Raw genomic sequence first — 18,247 nt, 5'->3', positions numbered from 1 at the left:
AAGTTTCAGTCTCCAAAAAATTCTAACTCGAGATTTTGATTCATGTTTCACACTTCCTTGAAATTTTTTGGCATGATGCCTATCTGTGAACACGATGACTCAAAAGTGCTTTGAACTAGACAGATGACACTGCGTATATGTACTTTAGACGACATTCATAGATTTCCATAAAATTTTGAGTGAAATCCTTTCAGATAAAAATTTGTCTGGTTGGCTGTTCAAGCACAATTGAATTCGAAAACTTCAAAATGTAAAAGAAAGATATATAAAATCTAACACGTAGATTCTTATTAAATCCTGAAACAGATTTGTCAAAAGGCTAATGGTTTATTAATTTTTACTTTTGCATGAATGCAAACGCAGGAACTAATAAATGCAATGAGTTAATAAAAAAAATTCAGTATGTGATCTTGTGATTATCGTTGTAATTCCGTGTAAAATGTTCATTACATTCGGTCGGAAAGAAGACCATAGATTCCCCATATTTGCACCATAGATGCCACCATTATGCCAATGATTTATATATATGATATATTTTCATTATAACTTACCTATACAATTGATATGCTAAGGATAAGATCTGCATTAGAGAGTGTGCGAGAAAAATTCTATAGCTCTTACCGTTTTCGAGAAAATAAAGTAAACTGATATTTGCCGCTAAATAGCATATCATTTTCAAGCACAAAATTACTTTATCTAGTAATTACTATTATGATTATAGCACTGCCTCTATATTCAAATTAGTGGTAAAGGAACACCTTGAAAATATAACTTAATAAAGCTTTTCCAAAAAATTTTCAAACATATTTTTTTCAATTAGTAATAGTTGAACTTCATAGTAATTTTGAAAAACCAATGCCATGATTTTTTTATATGCATATTAATTTATCTTAACGCCTGAATATTTTGGTAACGTCGCCGTGATAAAGATAACAAATGCACTGATTTTAAATCCCTGTTATAAAGTATATCACAGCATATTATTTAATACCCATAAGTTATTTTAAAAAAATTATTTTGAAAGCTCTTTAACATTGAGTTCAAAAACAAATTTTATTAGCATGATTTCATTTATGTACCGCTTAATTTTAATCAGTTCAAAACTTTGTAGTTTGTGCAAGTAACAATAATTCAATTTAAGTTCTCGTAGCAAAATCAATTTCATCTTGACTATTTTCTAATTATAATTCACCAGAAGTAAAATGTGATTAGACAAAATGTAAAGGCTGGGAATTATTTTTACTGGTTTCATCTTTTTCAATAAAACAAAGCAAGAAAGTTTTCATTAAATCCAATATTTGAATATTTATTTTAATTTTGTCATATCATAGCAGATGTTGTTTCGCCATTTTTAAATTTACACAATATTTGCATGTTATTTTTAATTTTCAAATTGGTAGATAATGTAAAACTTTTACTTACTTCATTGTTTGAATCATAAAATATATTTCGATTTGGCTTATTAAAAGAAACCTAATATGGCAGAAATCATGATCTGCTTATTCAAAGTCTAGACATTATAATCTTCTGAAAGACGCTGATTATGTCTCTTTAAGGGTTGTATTTATTTAAAGATTTATTTCCAACAGATTATGTTCCATTTGTTTGATTTTTTTTCATTCGTACCATTTGTTTTATTCAAAATTTTCCCCGCATTTAAAGATTATGCCTAGTTTATTGAATCAAGACTTTATTGCATTATGTAATTATGAAATCTAAGCAATATTAAATAAAATAATCTATAAGAATAATGTCAGTTATTCGATTATCGAGATGATTTATATAATTTTATTCTATCTTCGTCTACCACCGTCGTCGTTCGTTCACCATATTAACAGCATTAATTTAATTATGTCTATACAATTTGATTAACTACAACACATCATACTAAGTACTCATAAAATCATATTTACATAATTACTTACTTACTGAACATAATCATACTTACATAATTTTATTTCAAACGGCAAAATTAACAACAAAAAAACAATAAGCGAAATAAATCATTCTAGTTATTGTATTGAAGTTGAGGGCTGTGTAAAAATTTTTTGCAAGAGTGGCGAAGAGTGGATTATCATTTATGACGTAAATAGTTGTATTGATCTTTCATGTGAAAGATAAATTAGCGAAACGATCATGACGAGCGCTGTCGAGATTTTCCCCCACACAATAATGTAAAATTCAGTAATTCTTTTATTTTAATTTCACATGGAAATGAAGGGAGAGAAGGTTATGTAAAAATTACTTGAGTTTTCAAGTCAAGTAAAAACTGGCGATCGAACGAATGTTAGGACTTGGTAGTAGGTTCGTTTCTTCGGTATTTCTAATGTTTTTTATTATATAGAAAATAGTGAGAGATAAATATTTTTTTATTATTATTTAGCAAAATCATATTTCTTAACAACGCCAGGATTTTTGAGTACGGTTTATTAACAACAGATATTCAATAATAGCTTTAAATGATACTAAAATAATAGGAAATCTTCGCAATATTAATGAAAAAATTGTTGATTTATTTTGATTATAAATAATTGTTTTATTTAAAAGTTTGAAATAGTTGGCATATTGGATAAATGTATGGTTAAGGAACATGAATCTTAGGAAGAATGGTATGGATTTTATCTCTGATTGTTAATTTAGTCAGCATTATTCATTTACTAATAGAACGATGTGCCGTTAAGCCGTAGTGCTCGTTGTAGTTAAGCTTTACTGGCTGATGGTGTTTTCCCTTTTTTTTGCGCGAAACACAAATATGAATCCATTTCTGCTAAGATTTATGGTTTGCAGATTTTTGTAAATTTATATTTTATTGAATCTATATTATGAATTTTATTTGATATATTTATATTTTCTTATATTTAATTCAACAGCAAAGAACCCATGTACTGGTATCCTTTAGAGTTTCCGAACGCCATGTTCTATTGCAAAACAAAGAAAAAAAGACTCGTTTCATTACTCTTAATCTGCGTTTAAGTTTTTTTTTTTTTAACTTTTTTTAATTTAAATGAACATTCAGGAAATCGATAATATATGTCAGGTTTTTTTATCACTTTTTAAATATTTTATTTTTTAATTTTATTTATTTATCTAATTTTTTTACATATAGGCCCAATGCGTTCTCTGTGATTTCTACCAGTTTTCAGCTACGGTAAGTACTGTTTCATGGCCCCTACTGCATATTAATTAAATATAACTTTACAGATTTTTTTATTATTATTATTGATAAATAGATATTGTTAGCCTCATTTGTCATTCAGAGAAAAAAATCTGCAACACATGTATATCAACTTTGATTTTTAATATAGAGGGTAGTGAATAAGAAATTTTAAATTAAAAGCATATATATATTTTTTTTATTTTGAGCAGCATTAAAACGATATAAATGAGTTTAACAGTAAACTAAAGTTTAATAATTATTAACTCAGAGAAAATTATTATTTACATGAAATTCTTTCATGACAAAACTCTTCTTACTTCGAGTAAAAATGTAATAAATGTATAACTTTATAAATCAATCATAAATTTTTTGTGATTTATTTTAAAAACTATAATTAACTATCAACTCAAAACTAAAAATGTACTTTTAATTAATATACACTTGCATCACTGCATAGTATAGATAAAGTGATTGCTTTATTACAAATGTGTTCTACTTCTTCTTTTTACATAAATATTAATTACAAAGCCTTTTCTGAACTTGCATTTATTATAATTAATAAATTAAAAGTCTTTTTAAATAACTAAATTTTACATTTTTTTTAAGAAGAAAATGCTGGAGTCTGAATATAAACAGTAAATTCCAAAATTTCGAAACAAATTCTGTGTATGTTTGAAAAATGTTCTGTTTCAATCCATATTGTTTAACCAATAGAAGACTTTGTAATGATTAACTGATTAGATTGTCTAATTTATGCATTTAAAAGTATTTTAGAACATTTAAGAATCAAGAAAACTCTTCAAATTATTTTTTAATGTACAAATCTGCTTCATGAAGAAAACGTTATCATTCTGAAGTTATCTGTCACGTTTAAATTTTTTAAAACGACAAACAAATACTTATGATCAGATTACATCACTATTTAAGATGAAAACATGTTCCATTCAATAGAGACTGAATGATCCTAATTTTTGCCTCACCCCGCTGAAAAGCATTTAAGTGTGCATAATAGTTTATTCAAAATATCAGTTTTTACTTATTTTTGTTGCATTATAGCCAGAAAGGTTACAATTATCATTTGAATTGCCGACACATTATTCTGTCGGCAGCCAACAGAATAATTATCATTTCACTACAGATATATCTATAATTCAATATAAGAATAGGATGAAATGTTTTGAATCTACTCAAAACTTCAAGGATGGCCCATATGAAAAAGCTCACCTCCCTTTGACATAGGCATAACAAAATGGAAAGCTGATTTAGCCAGTATGGCTCAATCATCTATTTCCTGTTTTTATTTCATTGTATTCGATTCTAAAATCAATTATTTTTGTTTCGTATTTCATTTGATCAAAAACAGTATATTTCTAGATTTTAAATTATCATTACATCTGATTTTCATTACTAGTAATGGCATATAAGATAAAAAAGTATAGATGAAATTGTATGTAATTGATGATATTTGTGAAATAACAAAAATACCTGCATAAACTTTAATAATTTTTAATTCAATACGTATAGGCTAAGATGAAAGCGATTAATTGGGTATTATTTATGCAGATTCTGAATTGTTAAGAATAAATACTATTTAAACACGTCGACGGTAACATATATACAATAAAATTTTTGTTTAAAAAACAGAAAAGATATTTTCTGAAAATTATAGCTTTATTTTTTATCTTCGTGTTTAAGCAAAATATTCATTTTTAATAAACATTTTTGCATAAAAGAGATTGAAGAAAAATCTAATGAAGAAAAAATATGTCAATTAAAAATTAAAAGTGTTTTGAGATTTGGATGAAATGATGTTTTCTTGTTAAAAAGCCAAAAATTTTGAAGAAACTGGAGAAAAATATTACTTTGTTTCTGAACTTCAAATAGACTCTATCTATATCTAATCTTTAATTTCTATATTTTGACTAATAAATTTTGTGGCAATTTCCATTTTTATCGTATTAGGGAGAATTAAAACAAATCTAACATCATTTCAGATTAACAGATTGCTTATTCTGTAGTTCAAAACTTACAGAATATTATTCTGCAGTATTCTACATCATTTGCATATTCTGTATTCTGTAGTTCAAAAACTACTGAATATTATTCTGCAATATTCTGCACTATTTGCATAATCTGTATTTTGTTGTTCAAAAATTACAGAACATCCGGAGGAATAATTACACTAAATTATGCACTAAGATTAAAGACTAAATTAAGAACAATATGCACTGTATTTCAATTTTTATAGTTTTTCATAAGAAAATTTTACAGAAATTTAGACTTTCGGAAAATGGTATTTAAGTACTTAAAATAGAGTTAAAATGTATAATATATAAGCGAATGTAATTTTCTAAAAAAGTGAAAAACAAAATTTAAATCGTTTTGTAAAGAAAAACTGTTTAGAAATTAAGAATATTGAATAAAATAAGTATAAAAAAAGTTTATATAAAAAAAGTTTTAACATAGTCAACAACAAGTTAAATAATTTATAATACTAAATTTGTAGATTAGAACGTTTCCATTTACCATACCAAATCTAATGTGAAAATTTATTTCCTTTCTAGGTGCTTGGATGTAATGGAAAAGTAAGTACTTCTTCGATAATATTTATTTAGTTATCCATACGTAAGAAATGTATATTTTCAGTGTCGTTAATTATAAAGAATTCTAAATATAACTACAGCGAAAACTCATTTGCAGTTTAAATTTCTTTAATCAAGATACAATTATTTCTTATTTTGCCTGACTGTTTTCGTGATACAAACTGAATCGAAATTCACAGTACAAATTATTTGAGGAATGAAACACAAAACAGGCCAAATAAAAACTTTAAGCGTAACCTGATGTGCTATAAAATATATGAAATTGGTCAGATTGCAGAACAATAAAGAGCAAAATCAATGGATTTGCAATGTCTTATACTTTGAGCAAACTACTCAAAATTTCTACCATTTAGAGCTATAAATATTGCATAGTTATGGTGTATGGCTAGGTGAATGCTTTCGAAAATCTGGCGATATTTTTGGCAGCATTTGCGAGGAATATTAAAAATTTTCTGACATGGATGGAAAGTTTGGTATCTCAGATTTCTAAATTATTTCATATTCACCGTTAAATAATAAAAATTAATAAAAGCAAAGGTATAAGTTTTTTTATACCAGTACGAAACGACTCAATAATGTTTTACTTCTTAACATAGTAAATGGGAAATGACTATACAATTTAAACCGTTACCCAAATTCATTCCAAATTTAGCGTATATTTTATGGTTAATGTGATGAATCGGTTAATATTAATAATAACCGGTCAATGCAATAAATTAATTAATTACATTTACCGGTTATTGTTAAAAATAACCTGTCAATGCTCTACATTGGTTAACTACTTTTAGAGTTATTATTAATAATAACTATTTAAGGCTGTAAATAAATCTGTTAATCATTTTTCTCGGTTAGTATTAAAATAATAAGTCAGTCGCATTAACAGAACAATGTCTACGGCTTTGGTGACAGGAACACATGCCATATTTTGTTTAACTTGCATCTTACGTATTTGAGTTTTCGTATACATATACACATTAATAGACTAATATATATTTTCTAATTCATTAATAGGCTGATAGGTAAATAAATAGTAAATAGATTTAATCTAAAACTATATATAAATCTACAACTTATAGGGATCATATGGTAAAATTCGCTTATCTAGCTTTATGAGTCTTTTTTAAGTTATTTTATTCATTTATCTGAACAGACATCGACATATAGCTAACCCTTTGATGCATTTTATTTAAAATATATTCAAATCTTCAATTCTAGTAATAAAAACCTTTCACAAAATTTCAGCTATTTAACTCGTGTTTTGAGATCCTTACGTTCATATACATCAGAAATTTTCTTTGGGCAAATTCCATCCCAACTTCGCCTGCAGATTTAGAAATTTAATGTAATAGCATATGTACCAAATTTTATTTCAGCAATTTTACCTGCATTTTTTTATTTATTTATTTATCGTATTTACAGACCGAAAAACAATTCCAAAATCGATTTTTTTTTTTTCAGTATCATAGAAATCTGGAGAACAGAGATTCATCAATTTTTTTTCTCATTATTGCTATATATTCTCCTTCTGTTTCTGGACATCGCATATCAGAAAGTAAAATAACAGTAGTATGAAGAGAAATCATTTGAGTGTCTACAAATCTGTAATGATGCTTTCAACAAGGAAAAAATTTAACTTGCATTGACACAAATTATTCTATGCATGAACGCAGTAGATTATTTTTATTAATTACGAACAGAAAATGCAACGGTTATATTCAAAATTGCTTATTAAAAAACATCGTTATCTACAAGATTCAATATCAGAAAATAAAGAATTTTTATTAATAATATTATTTCAAATTGACAAAATACATTTCACTGATTGATAACCATACTGAAATTAATGAGAAAATCGAATTTTTACGCATACTGAATTAAATATTTGAGACACATATAAGACACATTGGTCACCACTTCTTGAGTCAAAATCAATTTTTCTTTAAAGTAAAACAATTTCATTCCAGAGTTCTTTCATTATCCCTTGAAAATGAGATTCAAGTAGACACAATCGATCCTTTAATTACAATTTAACTATTCCTTTAAACAAGGATTAGTGAATCAGTATTGAATTTAGATCAGCAAGGTATCCAGTTCATTTAGATATGTCCTATCTAAAAGAACTGTAGTTTACTATTTACTTTTTTAATGCGCTATTTTTGTTTCTGCATGCGAAATTTATATTATTTTTGTATATTATCAATTTATGTTGCATTTTTATACTCATTTATTTATTTACTTTATAATGTATTATAAAGCAGGTCTTATTTCATCTTCAGGAATATAATAAATGTATGTAATACTATTATATCTATACACACAAAATGACTATATGATGTGATTTCATTTCCTTTACTCAAGAACTTTCTTTTTTCAAATATCTCAGAAATTATTTATAGATGAACTGTAAAGACGTCTTGCCCTTATTACCACCTAAATCGAATGGGAGAATGAAATGAAAGCTTAGAAATGATTAAATATCTTGCTGTGATATTTCGTATCTTATTTATTAAGATATTGGCAAGTTCTAGACATAAAGCAAGTTAAAGCATTATTCTGTCACAAATTTCTTGAAATGTAGATTTCTATGTTTAATTAAAATTAAACATAGAATATCATAGAAATTTAATTAAATATAAACATAGAAAATCATAGAATTATAATTAATTATAAACATAAAACCTGCGTCTGAAAAAAAGATACAATATGCCCCTAATTAAATGCAAGAAATCTTTATCACCCAAATACATTTTTTAAACACTTAAAAAATATTTCTTTTACCCTTTTCAAATCTAAATTGCCGTATAATAGAAGCATAAGTATAAAATTTGATATGCATTATGTTCACTTCTAAACAAGAGATTTAAAAATACAAAATGATTTCGTCTTAATAATATTAGATTATGTTGTCAGATCAGAAAAATTGATGAAAAATCTGAAAAAAAAATATTTTAAAAGAAATTAAATCATAAATATAAGTTTATACTTTAGCTGATATTAGTGAAACATTTACTGAAGTGATATTTTTTATCACTATATAAGACTGCATGCTGGCAAATTTGGAATGGCTTTATATTAATGAGTGATAATGCTTGCTCTTGTTATGCCATCCTTCTCGAGAAACCCATTTTCGAAATGAAAGAACTGGACAACATGATCCCAAATTTCAACCAGATCTATCATCTTTTGGACTTCTTCTTGTGTACAGCAGAGTCTATTCCCACCACCACCTCTAAAGGAAGCAATATCGACAGGATTTGTTGTAGGCGACTGCTGTATTTATCATAACCCAACCAAAACACTTGCCAATTCGCCGAACTGACATCCTCTTCGAGGCGGTTGGCCCCCAGCCGCAAAGTGGTCAATCTCAGGCTTTCCTCTTCATCTTCCCCAGTGCACCTATTATCCTGTTCAAAAGAAGGAGCAGGCCACCACTTTAAGAAAATCTGCTCAAAATTCTCTATAATCCTCCAACAAAAGAAAATTGACTTAAAACTTTCAAATAGTTGGTAAAAAATTGTCAATTTTTAACATCATTGCATTTAGATACTTCGAGACTAGATGGGAAATTAGTTAAAAGCTCGAAATTATAATTCTGGAATCGTATATAAACTTGAAAAATGTTTGCTCTGAATACACTCTTCTCTAGAAGATTATAAACGATTTCTAATCATAAGAAATAGATACCTAGAGAGCAATTTAACTTGAAAAGGACGTTTCTTTTATTAAATATCGTTTGTTCAGTAAAAAGTTTTATTTCCTTTTTTTTCTATCAACAGGTTTTAATTGAGCAATAAAGTTACATATTCGAAATTTATACTTCATTTCTAAAATTAAAAATACCAATTGCTAATCGGATAGTAAACAATCCATCCCAGTTTCATATGCATTAATTTGTTTTCTACTTATATCCAGGAAACATGTTGCTCATTAATTTTAGAAGGTAATTTAAATTGCATTAATCATAATATATCGTGATGTTTTCTGATTATTCTAATAGATAAGCTGTAAAGATAATTCGTAGTGAATAATTTTTGAAACTATATGCAAATTTTTTTGTTTTTATTCGTGCTAAAACTTAGTTTATATTAAATGAATCTAATAATTGTTGGGATGTTTTCTTAAAATAGTTGTACTTAAATAAGTTCTGAAGCGCGTAAGCATGGTTACTTACATTCTAATGATAGCAGTAATTTCCGAATTCTGTCATGCTTACTGGAACATATATTCTGAAGTAATTAAAATATTTATCCATTCTAATTATAATAGAGGATTCCGAATTCCGTTACGCTTGCTTGAACACTTGTTATTCATTAATTAATATCTACACTTTTAAATATGACAATGAATATTCCACTTCGAGTCTCCCATATTTTCTGTTAAGTAAATATATAATAAAATATTTGTAAGCTAGTATTTCATGAAAAATTGAAAACCCTTAGTGTAATGGTATCAATTAATGTTTACTAGTACGTATCAAATGCTTCAACCAAATTAAATCCGAAATTCACTGCTGATCTTGGGGACAAGAGTAAAGGAAATGTAAATACTCAGATCATTATTTTCCTCCCTATTAAACCAAGATGCTCATATTGCTTCTTCACGATACTGAACAGCATTCAGTCAAATAGTCCCGTGATGTTAATCTACAATATATTATACTAATATTATTTGAGGGGTACATTAGAGATACAAATATAACAAATATAACATTTTTTACAAACGAAATATAACTTAGGAGTGAAATAACTTTATTTTAAGAGCATTACTTGTTACTACAATAACGAATGGGAGTGAAGTAAAAAATACGCATTATTCCTCAGGTATAACTATTCTTCTGAATCCCATTATAACTTAGAAAGATTATTTTCATTGCAATTTGCAAACAGCATGAGATTGTGGCCCAATATATGTAGCTACTTAGATTCAAAGTAATCCCCATTCGCTAGGAAAAGTTTAAAGCGCTTATTCCCTACTGGATGTAAAATTCAATTAGTATTCATAATAATGTAACCAAATGAATATGGAATCGGTAAATGGCAAATTAAAATATCTGAAATTATTGCCTTTATGATCTGATGTTTTTACATGTTGAATCAGTGTCGTTCTATGTTTGTAAAACATTTTTTATCTTTACTTATAATAAAGTTAAAAGCGTGTGTGTGTGTGTGTGTCCTCGCTCTACAGAAGGGTGAGAATGCGTACATCGAAATAATTTTTTAAGTAATTAAAAATTAAACGAAATTGTGGGCGGGGTTTTATCCGTGATTTCATATAAAATAAAAATAAAACTTAAGGCTCAAAAGATTAACTTTTATCGACGTTTTACTATCACATTCATAAAATTAATTAAAATATTAAGTTAATTCTCACAATAAATTAAATTCCGTAAATTGTAATTTTCAGCATATATTTGTGTGGGATGAAATAAATATAATATTTAATATTTTCTAAAAAATAAGTGTGAGGAAAAACGGTCTTTTAAAATATCTGTATTATTAAGTTACTCCGTTTCAAGGCCAATCATTACCCGATGTTTCCCAAAGTTGTTTAGTCTACACTTATGAATTTATTACTTGTCCTAAAATAGTGATAATCAAAACTTCAGAACTCGGTCGGATTTGATCGCAAAGATAGACACGGCGTTGTATATATATATATATATATATATATATATATATATATATATATATATAAATTTGCTATGTCAAGTATATTTCACTGAATATGATTACTTAGGGGCGAAGGTCTGTATAAACTTTAGACTTCACAATTTTGTCTTATATTATTATTTATATTCAGATATAACTATTATTGTTTATATTTTGTCTAATATTCTTCTTTTTCATGTATTGACTAAAGCAAAATAAAATATTATTATTTACGTCTAAATCCTTTTGAAAGTGACACTAAAAAAATGTAATTTATGATCAATCAAAGAAATTTTTATGGAAAGATTCTTTTTTTATATTGCATAAATTATTAAAAAATATTCTATAATGCATATAAAACTTCAATGCTGAACAATTCTGCTTCCTATACTCACATTTTTAAGAAATGTACTTGGTTCCAACACAATAGCTTTTCTTTTAATTGAAGTTTAATCCCTTCATGAAGAATTTAAATTTTAAATTTCACGAGAGCTGATAAAAATTTAATAAGATATTTAGTTCAATAAATAGAACATCGTAAGTCTTCTATAATAGTACGAGATGTACGACGATCAAAATTTGCACTTTAAAAACAATTTTCTGAAGAAGCTTTTAAGATATTAAGTGTCATAAATTTTTAAAACTTTTATCGACTATTAATCCCGGTGAATCCAGTTGGTCGCCAAAGGCAGCTGGTGTTGCAATAAAATAATTGGAAAGCATAAAAGACTATTATTTTAATACGCATTAATGATTGCATTCTAACAACATGAGACAAATTGCAGTTAGATAATTGTTGCCCTGTACAGTTGATTTCGTTACTTTCTTTAAAGCTATTCAGAATGGTTTGAATACATCTGGCGATTATATAATTATTAGCATAATAATAAAAATATAATTTGTAATTATTAAAAATAAAAGGAAATATTGATATTCACCATTACTTTAAATTAAACATTCCTTATAAAATATGTAATTTATCTCTCCAGAATTTGTTTAATTACAATTGTTTGAGAGACAAATGTTCCATAATGCATAATTTTTCATTTGTGCCTGCTCTCAGGATGCATCAAATCACTCTTAAAGTCGGCTCACTGCAATATAAAATAGAAAAATAAACCCATTCATTGATGAATTTCATTCTTCAAAACTCTAATATCTCGGATAAATTCCTTTTCACGCTATAAACCATTTCCATTTTCTCTTTTATATTACTTCGAAAATTCCTAATTTAAAAGGTTTTGAATTATTTTGTAAACTATTTAAAAGCTTTTATATTTCTTCGCATTTCTTTTTTTTAAATAATTTTCTTTTACATTTCAGACTTCTGCTTTAATGAGCAATATAACATCGACTGAAGCTGTATGCATCATTTCTAACTGCTTACAGGTAAGACAAAACATTAATAATACATTCCAGAACTTTAATCTAAATTGCAGCAATAAAATGGGATTTTTAATGAAAAGCTCTTGATGCATTTTATCACATTTAATGAAAAGGTTCTTTTGTGGCAATTTGGAAAAACTTCTGTATAAAATTGTTGACTCCGATGCGAACTCTTTCATAGGGCTTATTAACATATGAACGTTAACACTTGATGAATATTCAACAGTAACACATAATTCTTTTCTTCAATTCCAAATGAATCGTGGCTAATGTTAGAGCAGATTTTTAATTGAAGAGGACTTTTAATGTTAAAATGTTACCAGAGACTTTGAAAGGGCATTAAAATTTCATTTTCAGGTGCCTCAAGCCTAGTAATTTTAAAAAGTAATTAATTCAAGTTTCAAAACTCAGATTTCTTCATGAAATAAAGGTAACTTCGTAATTTCTCTTTTTATTAGCATTTTTAACCTTTAGATGGCGCTGGTATCGCTTTAATGCGGAACGATATTTTTCAATAGTGAAATGGGTCGCAAAATATATTCATCAACCGATTCATTTCATGAAATGAATATTTTATTGCAGTTCAATTTCATTTTACGGCAACTTTCACTGCTCCTTTTTATACTATCGTTCTCTGCAAAAACTTGGAATTTTTTCCTTCTTTCCTCAAAATCAAACTTACTGGCTTCGAAAAATAATTTTGATAGATCGTGTTATTAAGAAATATTCAGGCAACTCATTAATTAATTAATTAATTAAACGTTGTTTTCAACTAACTGGAGTGTACGTTTATTCGCTAAATTAAAAACCCATCTTCTTTCTAATCTTTTTTCCCCCTTTTATCAAATTAACACATTGTGTAGCGTAAGCTTTGGTAAATGTTTAATTTTAGAAAAGAAAATAAAACCATTTTAGCCGTGAAATTAATTTTTTAAGTGTCTTGTTTCTATTATTAAAATAATATTTTTTCAGCTCAAAATTTCTTTAGCAGTTGAATTTAGAATGAAAGAAAAGCAATTCAAACTTAAATTATTCATGCATTTAATTTCAGTTTTTTTTTTTTTTTTACCTTTTTTTTTTAAAAAAAAAATCTGTTTGAAACTATTTTAAAAGTAAAAAGAAACTAAATTTAAATTAATAATTTCATTTCCTCTTTGTTAAATTTGATATATTTTTTTTTATTTTTATTTATTTATTTGTTTAAAACTTGATATTTCTGTTTTACTTTAAAATACTTCTAAACTTAAAAATTTGATTTTGAAAAAGATGTGGTTATTGAAAAAAGTTGCATCTTAATCAATGTGGAAACTATATATATATTTTTTGATAATAATTTATTTTTTAATTTCGATGCCTTATTTATATTTTGACATGCATTAAAAGCTTTGTCATAAAAAAGTATTAAATAGTTATTTAAAAATTTATACTACTTTTCCAAGTTAAAACATTAAATATAGTGAGTTACTTTTAAGAAAGTGCTGAGATTTATTTTTAAGATAGAGAATCAATCAAATAAAGAGTCACTTATTATCTCATATAAATGAAAATTATTTCCTTTCTATATTTCAATACGAATTATTTATTATTGTCCTTTTTAAATTAAATTCTTGTTTTAAACATGCTTCAATGAATTATTTGATGGCTTATGTGATAAATAATATTCATCAATTTCGTCATAAATCATTCATCACAATATTAAATTCTATTCATAATTTTATAATAAATTTCAATATTGAATATTGATATATAATTAAGATTAAGACAAACTGACATATTATCTTAAGCACATTATTAAGATTTAGTATGACAGAAAACACCAAATTTTAAATGAACAAAAATGTAATAATTATTAGAGAAAACCGGCAGTAAAATCGAAATGATAAATAGATTCATTAATAATCAGATATTCATAAATAACCACTCATAATATAATAATATTTTGCCACAAATTGAGATTTGAATTAACATTAATAATTATTTATCTCTTTTAATCAACCGAGAATTTTAATTGTTTACTTTTTTTATAATATTTACTCAATTCTATTAGGATAAATGAAATCTGAACAAATAATTATGTTTCTAAATTTTTCCTAAAAATAGGAAAATGCTTTTTAATACTAAGAAAATTAATTAGAAATTCATTTGATTATATTTTCCTTAAATTGAAAATAATCATTTATTAAAAAACAGAACTGAATAGAAGAAATGACTTATTGATAAGCAGTTATCTGATCAATTGTTTTTATTATTTATTTATTTTATAATTTATTCACATAAGTCTAATTAAAAAATATGATATCTGAGATTCAATATATAAATTTTATATTATCCAACTTAAAATTTTTATGTCTATGAAGCAGGAGATTTACTTTATTTTAGTTCTTGCTTTAATATGAATTTTTTCTATTAATATGAATTTTTTCTATTAATATGAATTTTTTCTATTAATATGAATTTTTTCTATTTTCCTATTAAAAAACATCACTGAACTGTATAAAAATCTAATTTTTAAACAAAAAAAAGTCTTAAACTTTCTTTTTTAAATTATATTTTCTTATTTAACGTTAATTGTTGTTATGTATTTATCTTTTTAAAAAATAACAATAATGAGGTAATGAGATTAAGAATATATGTCTCGATTAATATTCGCATTTAAAATTAATTACTCAAGAGTCTTTTCTTGGTTTGCCTAGTTAATAATATTCATTTTTTTTTCTATTGTAATGAATAACTTTTGAACAAAATTATGTTCTTGGAAACTTACGTCTTCCTCAGAAAATATTTTAATAGGTTAAGAAAATTAAAACTAGAAATTGAGTGAAAAAAAATTCCACCTAATTATATTTATAAAATTAAAAGCATCCATTGATTCCAAGATCATTTATTTATAGATCTGAATACGAATGCTTTATTGACAATAGCTCATAAATTATTTTTGTTGTTGCATTTATTGTACAATTTAATAAAACAATCTAAATAAAAATGTACAATATCTGGAACTATATACGATCTGCCCTTTCTTTACTGCAGAAATACCTTTAAAAATACCATTACACTGTTTATAATTATTATTTTTGAAATATGTAAAATTTTCTCACATTGTCTATATTTTTTTTTTAATTTTAAAGTTTATCCTTTCTACTTATTTATTTAAAATATCTAATAATAAATAGTTAACCAAATAAAGAATACAGAGAAAAATTATTTTCCTTTTTAAAAAATCCGTCTTTTTTATGATTTTATGGCCATCTTTCAAAAAGGAATATAATTTATTATGTCAGAATCTTTATGAAGAAAATGATTTATTCTTCGATTTCTACCCAGTTCCTTCAAAGAATTCCAAATATATGATAATTCTTCATCGATTTACGAGCGTATTAATAAATTTCATTTATTTATTTCCTTCTGGTAAGAAATCGAATCAGTACTTCAGGTCCCATTCAGTTTCTGAAAAAAATAGATAAAGTAATCAAATAGATAGAAAATATTCTAGTGGACAAAAAAATTGAAAAATTGGTTATTTTTACTTAATATTTTCATGTCAAATATAGAAGAATTATAAGCTGAAATATTTCAAAACTATTTATTTAAATGCAGTTTTAAGCACATTTCCTAGCTGGTTCTAAAAAATATTTTCATCATGTTGTTTTTTTATGAGACTACCTTTAATGCATAATCTGTAATAGAAGTATATTCATTGCAATAAATAGAAATTTAAAAGAAAAAACAATATTTTTTTTCCATTAAAGTAAATTTAGCTTTTAATTTTCCTTTGATTTTTTTTCCCTTATCCATATCAATTGTCATGTTTGATAAATTTTTTAATTCAATAAATAATTCTAAAAAGTAAAGTAACAATAACAACTCTCATTTTCAAGAATAACTGCTATCTTACAGTTTTTTTTCTATGCGTATTTTCCAAAAAATTGTTGACAACAAATAGCTATAAATATAAATAAAAAAATGTGTGATTTAATAATTTATTGTATATAATGTGCGTTAATGAATATAATATTTTATTATAATGATACTTTCGTAAAAGAAAATAATTTTTTTCTTAACTTTGTTAAGAAAAAATTGCGAAATATTATTCGCAATAATATTTTGAATACAACAGTATTCAAAATATTATTGCGAATTACAATTTACAAGTAATAATTGAGATAAAGCTTTATATTTGTCGTCTTTTAACTTTGGTATAGTACATTGAGAAGTGCTTGATGTAAATTTTCTAGAATATTTCATTATAGTTCAAGATAGTATTATAATGTTGGAACTTCCCTTTTATCACCATACTACACAAAGTAATTGGACAAGAGTTTGCATTTTTACCTCCTCATTTCACTATTAGCACAATTTTACCACCATTTTCTCCTATTTTTACCAATTTTAACCTATTAGCACAAGAAACTTAATAATACTGCAATGACATCTTCACGATGCTCTGTGGAATTCAGAATATTGAACAACATTCTAGAGATTCAATGTGCAAATAAGAAAGTTGGCCTTGATTCATTAATATTATAATAATTATTAAAGAATAGACAATGTATATAATTATTTAGAATATTCAAACACATATTTGTAGTAAAAAAATACGTATAAAAATTGACATTTTCAATATTTAGTACACTTAAGAATACAAAAGCATTAAATATATACTATAAGAATTTATATACTGCTGTTTACATCCTCATTTGCAAAACCTCCACTTAATGCTTCAATTGCAATCAGTAATTTATTTTATACCTCAAAAATAAAAATCCACTGACTGCAAAAATAAAAATAAAAAATTGTGTGTTTTTTTTAGCAAGTTCGACAAGGTCAACCACAGTTTACAGGCCGAAGGAGGCGGGATACCTTTGATGCCAGTGAGGTGCCTGAACTAACTTATGACGTCAGTGAAGATTCAGCAGTACACAAAGATTTCGATGACGCTGAGAGTCTGAGCGAGAGGGTGGATTTAGCAGATGCCCTACCCTCCATGAAAGAATTCTTAAATCGGTACACCTTCATTGATGACAAATCAGCCAAAGAACTGGAAGAACAAGTGGTTGACAGAATTGAAGTCACTGTGGCAGAGGACGAAGAAATTGACGATTTTTGACGAAGTTTTTCATTGCTTCCTGTTAAACTTCCAAACTACGGTCATGTAACTCAAATTTGAAATTTCTTTAAAGCTAAGTTTTTATGTAATATTAATTTTAAATTTATTTTGTAATGTATCGCTTATTATTTATTCAATAAAAAATGTTATTGCTTTTAATGTTTTAATGCTTTTGATGTATGCATTTATTTTATATTCGTCATCACTTCGGTCTAGTCTACTTAACAGCTTAGTAGAGATGCAACAAGGACATAAAGTAAATGATGAAGAAATTCTATACTTATCATAACTATTGCGCAAATTTTCTCTTAAGAATAAGGCTAAAAACGAAGTGAAAACTATAAAA

The 18,247-nt window shown here is 25.8% G+C and overlaps 1 protein-coding gene across 1 annotated transcript in view; it reads left to right on the top strand.

Moving 5' to 3' along the window:
• The window catches only part of LOC129964063 (uncharacterized), a 48,059-nt gene extending 30,045 nt beyond the window's left edge, over positions 1-18,014 (top strand). Inside the window, exons 4-7 of the mRNA XM_056078736.1 lie at positions 3,107-3,148; positions 5,722-5,742; positions 12,732-12,797; positions 17,605-18,014. Coding sequence (XP_055934711.1) covers positions 3,107-3,148; positions 5,722-5,742; positions 12,732-12,797; positions 17,605-17,901 — 426 coding nt within the window. The 3' untranslated portion in view covers positions 17,902-18,014. The remainder of the gene's footprint in view (positions 1-3,106; positions 3,149-5,721; positions 5,743-12,731; positions 12,798-17,604) is intronic.
• The last annotated feature ends 233 nt before the right edge of the window (positions 18,015-18,247 follow it).

The sequence above is a fragment of the Argiope bruennichi genome, chromosome 3 (assembly GCF_947563725.1).
Source record: "Argiope bruennichi chromosome 3, qqArgBrue1.1, whole genome shotgun sequence".
Lineage (NCBI taxonomy): Eukaryota > Metazoa > Arthropoda > Arachnida > Araneae > Araneidae > Argiope > Argiope bruennichi.
Note: the sequence above shows the minus strand (reverse complement) of the source record. Positions and strands in the feature narration are given on the sequence as shown.